We start from the raw sequence: 12756 nt of genomic DNA, 5'->3' as shown, positions 1-12756 counted from the left end.
CTAAGATGGGCTAAAAGAGTATGTCAAGGAATTCAAGAAGGCTAATGAATTGTGAACTTAGGGAGGCTGAAGTAACCTCCTTGAGGATATTAAAGTCCCCTGGAGACAATTATATAATGGATAGATCATGGCACCTGAAGTCAAGAAGATTACAAATTTTAGACTCTAATTTCAAATCTGACCTTTGATACTAACTAGCTATATGAGTGGTTAAGTCATTTAAACTTTATCTTTCTCAGTTTCCTCACCTATAAAGTGGGGATAATAGTAACAACCACTTCTTAAGGTTGTTGTGAGGAGAAAATGTAAAGTGCTTAGTGCAGTGACTGACACATAGTATGCAATTAATAAATGCTTGTTTCTTTCCTTCCCATTTCTTTTTTCTTTCCCATTCACTAGCATAAGGGCACAAATTGGGGAAGTGAGATTTTTTAACATATTTCTATTACTTTATATTCCAATTGAATTTCTTTCTGTTCCCTGAATTTGGTATCCTATTTCCCACCTCCATGACATTGCAAGGATTCTCTCGAATGTCTAGAATGTACTCTCTCCTTGTTTTCACGTTTTAGAATTTCATTCTTCTTCAAATTCAGCTCAAGATAGACGTAGAGTCAAGATGGCAGAGGTAGCAACCCAACTAATCTCTCCCAACATTCACCTCAAAACAATTTTAAAATAACATGTCAAATTGAATTCTGAAGTGGCATAGCCAACAAAAGGTTAGAGTGAGACATTTTACAGTCCAAGACAACTTAGGTAGTCAATAGAAAAGCCTGTGACTTCTGAGGAGGGGCCAGTTTGAAGTACAGGCAGTGGTAGCACTAGTGGTGAGTCTTGGAAGTGCCTGCAATAGCAGCAGCAAAAGGAGCTTTGGGAATTCTAAAACAAGAGGTGGTAAGAGAATTGTACAGTTAGAAAGAGATATCAGAGGATCCTGAACTAACACTGGGTGTAAGGCCAAGTACTGTTTGGCAACTCCATTGTCATCGTTCAGTTAGTGTTAATGATTAATAGAGACCCTGGTCTCAGTTCTGGGACTGAAAAGAGTGTTAACACTTGTGACTATAGGAGACCAAGGGACTTTCTTAGGTAAAGACCAGAGTATAGACCAGGAGAGCAGAAACTATACCTCTTCTAGGATAACACCATCTAGGAAGCACCAAAAAATTGCATAACCCCAAAACTAGCTCTGAGAATAGCAATTCAAAAAAGTCTGAGGATTTGCACAATGCTTTCTCCACCCCAGGTGAGCAGAGCCCAATTTTAACATAAAATTCAAAATCAAGAAATAAGCTAGAAAAATGAGCAAACAACAACAAAAGAACATACCATAAAAATTTACTCTGCTAGCAAGAAAGACCAAAACAGAAGCTCATAAGAAGATAACAACATGAAAACAACAAGGAAAGACTCCCAGGAAAAATGCAAATTAGATGCAAACCCAACAAAAATTCCTGGAAGATTTAAAAAAATAAATGGGAAGTAAAGGAAAAATTTTGAAAATAAATGGGTGTGATACAAGAAATTACAAAAAGAAAAATAGCAGTTTGGCAAAAGAGACAAAAATTCACTAGAGAACACCTTAAAAATAAAAATTAGTCAAATGTAATAAAAGGCACAAAATCTTACTGAAAAAAAATGATTTCTTAAAAATTAAAATTATGTGGTTAATCTAAAGAAAAAAAGAAGGAAGACAAAATTAGGTGTGTCAAAGATGAAAGGAGTGACTTCACCTCTAATGAATAGGAAATTAAGGTAATTATTAAGAACTATTTTGCCTAATTACATGGCAATGAATATCACAATGTAGATGAAATGGGTTAATATTTACAAAAATATAAATTGCCTAGTGTGAATTTTAAAACTATTCCACCTTAATCAGACCATTCTTTAGAAGATCTGATTTAGCTATTTCCTGATGAATAACAATGGAGATACTTGAATAACAGAATCAGGTCTTGGAAAACCCACATTCTCCACCCTACTCAGTTTAACAAGATGTTGAAAGGTCTGCATCAAACTCAAGATTCAATTATCTGAGGAGATGGCCTTCAACAGACATGTGCAAAAAAGGGACAGACCTCTGGGCTGTCCTAAGTCAAACTAAGTCCTTATTGGTACAAATGAGATACAGAAAAGTGATGTAAAAATGTCCATATAAGGCATGTCCGTTTTCTGCCTCTTTCTCTTTCCCTAGAGAGACTACTCTGGCTGGCAGCATGCTAAGCATTCTGACATCTTGGAGTGTTGGATGGTGAGTTTGTCCTGGAGCTGATTTCAGGTTCGGGCATCTTGGCTAAGCCTCTTTGGAAGTCAAGCTGATTCTTTCCTCCTTCACACTCAAACCCTTACTTTCTAGATCTCCTATCTTCCTGCCAGTTATTAGTCCCTTCTTTCCTCCTTCTTCTTAAAATGTTCTCTACTATATCAATTACATCACCATAAAATTTGGCAGCTGACTTGGGTTTTTATTATTTTACTTTTTATTTTGTGGGATTTTTTTTATTTGGGATTTTTTTATTTTTATTTTTTGGGATTTTTAAAATTATTTTTTATTATTTTATTTTTTATTTGGGATTCACCCTTTTGGGGGGGATTCATAAAAGAGGAAATAGAATATTTAACTAATTTAACTAATCCCATCTCAGAAAAGAAATTGAATAAGCCATCAAGGATCTTCCTAAGAAAAAATTCCCAAGGTCAAATGGATTCACAGGTAAATTCTATCAAACATTTAAAGAATAACTAATCCTAATATTATACAAATTATTTGATAAAATAAGCAAGGAAAGAGCCTTACTAAATTCTTTTTATGGCACAAATATGGCATTGATTCAAAAACCAAAAACAGAGAAAGAAAACTGCAGACCAATCTCCTTGATGAACATAGATGCAAATTTATTGAATAAAATACTAGCAAAAAGACTATAGCAAGTTTATCAGGAGGATTATTCACTATGACCAGATGAGATTTATACCAGGAATGCAAGGATGTTTTAATATTAGAAAAACTATCCACATAATTGACCATATCAATAATCAAACCAACAGAAATTACATGTCAAGAGATGCAGAAAAAGCCTTTGACAAAATGCAACATCCATTCCTATTAAAAACACTAGAAATTATAGGAATAGAAGAGTCATTCCTCAAAATAATAAACAGTATATATTTAAAACCATCAGCAAGTTATCTTATGCAATGGGGACAAGTTAGAAGCCTTCCCAATAAGAACAGGAGTGAAGCAAGGATGCATTATCACTTCTATTATTTAACATTGTACTAGAAACACTAGCAGTAGCAATTAGAGAAGAAACAGAAATTGAAGGTATTAAAACTGGCAATGAGGAGACCAAGCTATCACTCTTTGCATATTATATTATGGTATCCTAGAAAATAAACTAAAAGACTAGTGAAAATATTTAACGACTTGTGCAAGTTTGCAAGGTACAAGATAAATCCACATAAATCATCAGCATTCCTATCTATTTCCAACAAAATTCAGCAGCAGGAGTTAGAAAGAGAAACTCCATTTAAATATCCATCTAGAGGCAGCCTCTCCCGAGAAGGCTTGGCCCCGCCGCCATAGCTCCCCGGCACGCTCGCCCCAAGCCTCTACCTTGAAGGACGGCCGGCCCGCCGGTGCCACCATGATCGACGTGGAGGACGAAGAGGAGTCCTGCGCGCCGGCCTCACACTGGCGGCTCGGGCTCCTCAGGCGACAAGATGTTCTCGCTTAAGAAGTGGAACGCGGTGGCCATGTGGAGCTGGGCCGTGGAGTGCAACACGTGCGTCATCTGCCGGGTCCAGGTGATGGATGCCTGTCTTAGATGTCAAGCTGAAAACAAACAAGAAGACTGTGTTGTGGTCTGAGGAGAGTGCAACCATTCCTTCCATAATTGCTGCATGTTCCTGTGGGTGAAACAGAACAATCGCTGCCCGTTGTGCCAACAGGACTGGGTTGTCCAGAGAATAGGCAAATGAAAGTCCAGGGCTTCGTTAAGTGCTGGGGTCTGAGGACCTGAGTATAAGGATAGAACACTCCAAAGATGGTATCACTTCACTTGTCTTTGCTTGGTTAAAAGAATGATTTGGACACTTGCTGAAGTTGGAGTGCAAAATTTGGTCTCCTTTCTTTTCAGAACTACTCTACAAGTAAGAACACAGCGTTAACAGATGGCATTGTTCTCTTTCTTTGGTGTGAATTGTAGATACTGCTTGGAAATGGCATATTGGAGAGAACAGCTTCAATGTCAATGACTTTCATGATCTTATTAAAGTCTTAGATAAAAGGAAATAAGGAGAGTGAGTTCCATTCAGACAAGAGGGCTTTTGCATGTTTATCGTTAATCATTAAAAGTTACTGCCATGAATAAAAGAGTATTTAAATCTAATTCATGTATAGGGATGGTTAGGTACTAATAGTGCCTCCCCTCCACCCCCACCCACGAAAATAAATAATTTATACATCATTCTTTTCAGATAGCTAAGATTTGGGCTTTCTTAAAAAAAAAAAAAAGACAAATTTTATGGCTAACTACCAGTGACCAGGACAACCAAAAATCAGAATTCTCTTTCTCTGAGAAACTGAATTTTAATTGTCTTATTAAGCTGTATATTGACCCTTTAGTGAAAACTATACCCAGACTTTTATAAAGTCATTGAGTTATGAGCACATAAGTATTTCTAGTTCAGACTTTTATTTTATTATATTGCTTTATTGGTGATTTATATTGAATGAATAGCCATAAGAAAACAGTGTTTTATCTACTTCTTAGACCTGAGACAAGAAAATTACAATCTCATAACATAGATTAAGGATTCTATTAAATTGTTTAATTACTTGAGCTGTGAGATAATAAATATTAAAGTAATCTGATTTCTGCCTTGTGATTTCTGTCTTTGTCTCTTTTAGAAAACTTTGCATATGATAATTGAGATTAAAATTTTGAAATCTCTTGTTCAAATGCTTATTAGCATTAAAGTAGGTACTGCTGATAGCTTAACCAAATTTTTTTTACATTTGGAGATGTTTTTTGGAACTGGATAGTCAGCCTGGAGAAATTTGGAATGTAAGGCATTTGTTTCAGAGTAGAGAATTCTCCAAATGGAAGTTACTAACTTGCCTCTGAATACCAAAATGTAAACTGTGAGTGCTTGAAAAAATGTAAAGAGAAATATTTATCTCAACAAATTCAAAGAAGAAAACAATTACTTACTTTCCTGTTTTTAGAAATTAGGAATTCTGAGCTTCATTTCAAAAGTCAAAAAAAAAAATTAGAAAACTAAAGAATTTGAGTAATCTAATAAAATTTTTTAAAATTAAAAAAATATTTATCTAGATAATATAAAACATTCAGGAATCTATCTACCAAGGCAAACACAGGAATTATATGAACACAACAAAAGACTTTTTACGTAATTAAAACTATATTGAAATAATTGGAAAAACATTAATTGCTCATGGGCAGGGGGAGCTAAAATACTAAAAATGACAATTTTATCCAAATTAATCTACTTACTCTGTGCCATACCTATCAAACTACCATAAAACTTTTTTTATAGATTAAGAGAAAATTACAACAAAGTTTATCTGGAAGAACAAAAGATGAAGACTATCAAGGGAAATAATGGAGAAAAAAGTGAAGGATGTGGGGCTTAAACTGTACTGATCTTAAACTGTACTATAAAGCAGTGGTCATCAGAACAATATGTTACTGGCTAAGAGAAAGAAGGGTGGATCAATGGAATAGATTAGGGGTAAATGACTTCAGCAAGATAGTGTTCCCTAAACCCAAAGATCCCAGCTTTGGGGAAAATAACTTACTCTTTGATAAAAACAGCTGGGAAAATTAGAAAATAATATGGGAAAAATTAGGTTTAGATCATCATCTTATATATACCCTATACCAAAATGAATTCAAAATGGGTAAATAAACTTAAATATAAAAAATGAAATGAAAAATGTTAGGTGTACATAGAGTAGGATACCTGCATTTCAATTCAAATCTTCTTGACTCCAGGCCTTGTACTCTATCACTGAGCCAACAAACTGCCCCAAACAGACTTTAGCTGGTCTACAACATCAAACTAACAGACACCATCAATTTCTTAACATCTGACAATCTCCTGCCTTCTAGTATAATTTCAGATGTTCCAAGACTTTAAATTTTCTTCTCAGATATTTGGCAATTTCCATCTTTCCCCCTATTATTTTCCTCTTTGCTGTTATTACAACTCCCTCATCTTTGATGATTGTTTCTTTGGGGGTCAGGTCTCAAAGTCAGTCAGCCTGTTCTGATGTAAGAAATTCAAAACTCATCAACTTTGCTCACTGTATTAAGTGACTTTTAGGGGGCTAGAACTGGTCACTAGGCTCTTCAGTTCAGAGTTAGTGGAGTACCAAACAGTCCCATATATACAATGTCCTGTCTCTTTTCCTTTGTTTCTCAGTTCTCTGACCCAGCAGACAGAACACTGCTGTACTGACACCACTGAAGCTGAGGGTGATGCCTGTTGTTTGAAGTCTAGTTCTCTGAGGCTCTGGGAAGATAGTGATTTGGGTTGTAGGTTGAGCTCTATTTCATGTCCAGGCACATGCCACCTGTTTCTGCTCCTCAGTTCTCCTAAAGAGCTCTTTTGCAGCAGAGAGCACCGACTTGGCTCTGCCCACTGAGGTTCCAGCAAACTTCCATAGCCTGGAGCCAAGATCTCCAAAGAACTGGAAAGAGGGAGAAAAGGGGATTGATATAGGGAATAGGGTTTTCTTTAAAATCGATGGCTTGGGTCTTTGGTTCAACTAGTACAGCCTATCTCTCAGAAGTATGGTGCAGGAAGGTGGATGCTGAGTGAATTCAAGGTAGACATAAGGTAGACCTTCTTTGGGGTTCTTAGAGATATCTGAAGTTGTTTTATATTTATTGAAAATTTTCAGTTGCCAAGAGGTTTGAGAATTCATGAGGATCAGAGATAGTCTAGTCCTGCATCTTATCAGTCATGTGCCCCCATAATTTTAAATGTAAAAGAATGCACCAATGTCTCTTCTTAGCTTTGCTGAATCTGTTTTATCTGAAAATTGTCTTCATCATTGCAAAAGTGATTTTTTAAAGTTGATAACCTAAATTAAACTCTTTCCTGTTGTCATCATTGCTAGAAATCTTTTCTATTGCTTCTGAACAGAAATCTACAGATAACAAACCTACCTCAACAAAGGTCACATGTTATTATCAACATTGACCTAACAGACACCATCAATTCCATAACATTAGACAATGTCCCACCATCTCTCTTTCCTCATAGTTGGGTTTCTCTTCTTTCCAAATATTCTCAAGGCTCAGGTCATCAGACACCTAACCCCATATTGATGTATCTCCATCTTCACCCCTATATCTACATCATATATGAAGTCATGGAATCCTAGAGCTGGAAGGGATCTCAGAGGTCATCAGTTCAAATCCTTCATGAAGCAAGAATCCTCTGAAATAACCTCATAAAGTACTGATCTTGTGATTGCTGGAAGACTGCCAATGACGGGTACTTTGCTAAAATATAGAGGCAACTAATTTCATGAATGGATAAATCTTATTGTTAAGAGGCTATTTTTAGGAAAGTGACAGGGTACAGGAAAAAGAGAATTGACTTAGTTTAGAAGAAAAGGGTTAAAAACCTGCCTTTGACATTTATTTTCTCTATAATCTGGACTTAATGTTCCTGGGTCCCCATTGTCTATCTGTAAAATGAGAAGGGGCTAGATGGAATCCAAAGTATATTTCAGATTTAAATCTACAATCCTAGGTGGTTTTTATATTTTCTTGAAAACTTAGCCCTTTGTGTCTATATCTGTACCTTGAGTCAAACAGAACTCATTTGATTCTTTTCCCACATTACAATCCACCTCATTTCCTTTGGATGAAACATTCCTACTTCACTCTTCTCATGCTTATATGGCCTTGGTTTTCAGTCTCTTTGACATCCTTAGAACTCACACTGCTCTCATTGTCCCACAGAATGGACAGATAAACTCCAATTAGGCGTCTTATATTTCCTAGTCACTTGGGCAATTGCCTTACCCTTATGTTTTTCTCACTGTAGTCTTTACCTGACTAGGTGCCCTCTAAAGTCATCATAAAATCCATTTCCTATTATTCATCCAAATGATCATTACTGAGAGGCAATATTACTCAAGTTATCAAGAATCTATAATTGTCAGTAATCAAGTATTTATTAACTATAAGCACTGCTTTATACAATTGAATGTATTGGTAAGGAGGAAAACTTTGAGATTCAATAGGCAATGAACCAGACATGGAGCTTGTTCTTAGAATGAACATCTAATCCAACCCTAATGTGAAGCAAAAGCCACCCTACAATATCATAAATAGCCATTGGACCTATTTTTAAGTACATCTAATAACCCCTCAAGAGGTAGCTCATCCTACTATTAGATACTTGAATTGCTAGAAAATACCTCTTCACCCTGAGAAACCTAGGGGTACAGTCCCAGTTCTGATTCTGGTTTATTGTCTGATAATTCTTAGTTTCCTCATCTGTATCATGTTAACAAAAACACTATAAAATTTAACTCACAGAACTGTTATCAAATGTGAGCATTCACATAAAGTACCTTTTAAATATGAGCTATTACAGAGGAATAAAAATGATATGAAATGCTATTATTCCTCCACCAAAATCTTTCTCTGATGCCTCATCATGATCTTGAATTCTCTAAGGCACACTGGAACACAAGATCTGAAAAGAGAACTAAAAAGGGAAAGTTTGTACATACAGAACTATGTGTAAGTTGACTGAAGACCAGGCTAGCTAATGTCAGAGGGGTTATGGGCAAGAAGATTAGCCCCAATGTGGTGAATATTTCAAGTTAAAGCAGCTCATGAAGACCATATGCTAAGAGCCTAACGATGGGTTGATCTGCCACAGTCAGTAGAATAAGTGAATGCATGGAAAATAATGCATTCTATATGCAGTAAAGTTTCATTAACTCTAAAAAATGATAATAAAACTCTGTTCCCAATACCTCCCATTCAGTTGTCTAGAATGGCTGTGTTTGTTTTGTATAATGGATAAAGTATCCAAAGTAGAACTGAACTTCAATATAAAGAAGCAAACTATTAGTAAATTAGGTGAACACAGAATAATATAAGTGTCAGATCTTTGGGAAAGGAGATAATTTAAGACCAAGAAAGAGTTAGAAAAAATTACAAAATGTGAAATAAATAATTTGATTACATTAAATTATAAGGTTTTTGTACAAACAAAACCAATGCAACCAAAATTAGAAGGGAAGCAACAAATTGGGAAAAATATAACAAAAACCTCTGACAAAGGTCTAATTACTCAAATATATATGGAGCTAAATCAATTGTACAAAAAAATCAAGCCATCCTCCAATTGACAAATGAGCAAGGGACATGAATAAGCAATTTTCAGATAAAGAAATCAAAACGATCAATAAGCACATGAAAAAGTGTTCTAAATCTCTTATAATTAGAGAACTGCAAATCAAAACAATTCTGAGGTGCTACCTCACATTTTGCAGAGTGGATAAAACTAATGCAAAGGAAAGTGATAAATGTTGGAGGGGATGTGGCAAAATAGGGACATTAATGCAATACTGGTGGATTTGGGAATTGATCCAACCATTCTGGGTGGCAATTTGGAACTATACCAAAAGGGCACTAAAAGACTGTCTGCCCTTTGATTCTGCTATACCACTTCCAGGGTTATATCCCAAAGAGATAATAGGGGGAAATACTTGTACAAAAATATTTATAGCCATGCTCTTTGTAGTGGCAAAAAATGAAAAATGAGGGGATGCCTGCCAATTGGGGAATGACTGAACAAATTGTGGTATCTATTGGTTATGGAAGACTATTGTGCTAAAAGGAATGATGAACTGGAGGAAATCCATGTGAACTGGAACGACCTTCAGAAATTGATGCAGAATGAAAGGATCAGAACCAGGAGAAGATTATACACAGAGACTGATACACTGTAGCACAATCAAATAATGGACTTCTCTACTAGCAGCAATGCAATAATCCAGAACAATTAGGAGGGACTTATGGGAAAGAATGTTATCCACATCCAGAGAAAGATCTGTGGTTGTAGAAACACAGAAGAAAAACAACTGTTTGATCACATGGGTTGATGGGGCCATGACTGGTAATGTGGACTATAAACAAGCATCCTAGTGCAAATATCAATAATATGGAAATAGATCTTGATCGATGACACTTTAAAACCCAATAGAATTGCACGTTGGCTACAGGAGGGAGGTGGGTGGAGGGGAAAGAAAGAACGTGAATCATATAACCATGGAAAAATATTCTAGATTAATTAATTAAATAAAATTTTCAAAAAAATAGTAGAACCAGCTGCACATTTATTAGAATATCTTCCTCAACGTTCTCTGAAGAGCACCTTTTACCTCCTGGTTCCTCAGGCTATAGATGATAGGATTCAGCATAGGAGTAACCACTGTATAGAAGACTGCCACCTGCCGATCCCGGTCCAAGGTGTAGCTACTGACTGGTTGGAAGTAGAGCCGGATAATAGTTCCATAGAATAATGTCACTACCACTATGTGAGAGCCACATGTGGAGACAGCCTTGCGTAAGCCTGCAGTTGAACGTAGACCAAGCACAGTGACAGCAATGCACACATAAGAGGCCAGAATAAAAACAAATGGGGAGAGGGTTGCTGCAACTCCTTCTGTTAAAATAATTATCTCATTAATGAAAGGGCGTGAGCAAGAGAGTTGCATGAGGGGAGGGAGATCACAGAAGAAGTGCAAAATGTGGTTACTGCAAAAATTAAGTCTTGAGACAAGGATGGTATGTAAAAGGGAATTCAAGAACATGAGGAGCCAAGACACCAGGACTATAGAAACACAAAACTTCTGGGTCACGATGGCCCCATAGCGCAGAGGATTGCAAATAGCCACGTAACGGTCATAGGCCATAGTTGCCAGTAAGTAACCTTCCATGTTGCCCACAGCTACAAAGAAAAAGACCTGAGTCATACATTGAGTAAAGGAGATAGTCTTGCTTCGGGAGAAGGTGTGAATCAGCAACTGGGGAACAGTGATGGTGGTGAAGCAGATGTCAATGATGGAGAGCTGACTCAACAGGAAATACATGGGAGTCTTGAGTTTGGGATCTATCCAGGTTACAGTAATGATCATGGAATTCCCCACTATAGTAATTAGGTACATAGCAAAGATGACCCCAAAAATGACTGGCTGTATATCCAACTGGCTAGTCAAACCCAAGAGAACAAATTCAGTCACTGAAGTGTAATTATAGGTCTCCATCAAGGATAAGGACATTGAGGTTTGCCTGAAGGAGGAAGAAGGGTGGAATATATCATAAAAGACCTTGAGAGAATACTGAGACACAAAACACTTTGCTTAATAAACATCTCAAGAGTGGCAGCTAGGTGGCTCAGTGAATCAGGAGTCAGGCTTAGAGACAGGAGGTCCTAGGTTGAAATCTGCCCTCACATACTTTCTTGCTATGTGACCCCAAAAGTCAATTTACCCCAATTGCCTAGCCCTAACTGCTCTTCTAGAAACTTCTAGAAACTAATACTTAATATTGATTCTAAGACAGAAGGTAAAGGTTAAAAAAATTTTTCAAGAAATATCTTAACACTCAACAGAAATGACTCTTAAAGTCTTTTGAAAGTTGACCTCTCAGGTCTTTTTATAGTCAGCAAAGATTTAAGTTTGAGACCAAACAAAAACCTCAAGGACTATATCTATACCACGATGTTATAAGATGTGAAGGCTTATCTTGAAGGTAGAAGAAATAGGCTTCTAAAACAGAAGTAGATAGTTTAGGGTTCTAGATTTGAAATCTGAAAATGTTGGATCACATACTGAGGCTACTACTTCTTCCCTGTGTGACTTTGAAAAAAGAAATCAAATTGAGATTTATTTTCTTGATAAAGTAAATCAGCTCTCTGAGTCTCCATTACTTTATTCGTAAAATTAAGACGTTGAACCAAATTGTGTCTCAAGTCTCTTCCTGCTCTAAATCCTACAACTCTACCTCTGAGAGACAGCAGAGTTTTGTGGAAAGAGCATTGAATTTGTCATTTGAAAACTAGGGTTCAAAACTTGGCTCATTGCTTTACTAACCGTAAGATCATAAGTAATTTCCCCTCTATGAAGCTTGAGTTCCTCATCTCTATAATGAGGCTAATGATACTTCATCTGCTTATACTATGGTGTAGTTATAAGAAAAACTCTTCATTTTAAAGTGTTATATTAACATAAGTTATTATTGTTCTATCCAATGGATTGATTCCTAGCTCTGTGTAGGAATTGAAATAATATTTCTACCCAGATATATATTTTATAAAGTTTATTGGAAAGGGTAGACAATCATTCCTATAAGTAACCTGACCACATGGTCCCTAGCCTGCAAGTCCCTTCCTCATTCTCTTCACCTGCATGCCCAACTTCTTCCTTCTTCCTTCTCTTCTCAGTTCTCTCCCGATTCTCCCAAAACCTTGACTTTTATTGATGTACCGCATGTAGTAGGACAGAATGTTTGATGGGCAGGTCAAGCTATTCAGGTGGGCAGAGTGATTATATTCCCTTGACACATCTGGAACCAACTAGCTGTTTTTCCATAGGCAAATCACATCATTTCTCTGACACTTGATTGCCTTATCTGTGAAATGAGAAATATTTTTCTTTTTTTAAAAAACCTTACCTTCATTTTTAGA

The 12756-nt window shown here is 36.4% G+C and overlaps 1 protein-coding gene and 1 pseudogene across 1 annotated transcript; one reads left to right on the top strand and one right to left on the bottom strand.

The window, feature by feature from the left end:
* The first annotated feature begins 3653 nt into the window (after window positions 1–3653).
* LOC100016932 (RING-box protein 2-like) lies at window positions 3654–4236 on the top strand (annotated as a pseudogene).
* LOC100016896 (olfactory receptor 1361-like) lies at window positions 4003–11335 on the bottom strand. Its single transcript, XM_001370590.3, has 3 exons — window positions 10418–11335; window positions 6466–6573; window positions 4003–4152 (listed from the first exon to the last, which is right to left on the bottom strand). Exons 1-3 carry the CDS (start codon window positions 11333–11335, stop codon window positions 4003–4005), a joined length of 1176 nt encoding a protein of 391 aa, XP_001370627.3.
* Window positions 11336–12756: the final 1421 nt, after the last annotated feature.

Source organism: Monodelphis domestica, chromosome 1 (assembly GCF_027887165.1).
Source record: "Monodelphis domestica isolate mMonDom1 chromosome 1, mMonDom1.pri, whole genome shotgun sequence".
Taxonomy (NCBI): Eukaryota; Metazoa; Chordata; class Mammalia; order Didelphimorphia; family Didelphidae; genus Monodelphis; species Monodelphis domestica.
This window is presented reverse-complemented; position numbering and strand designations above follow the sequence as displayed.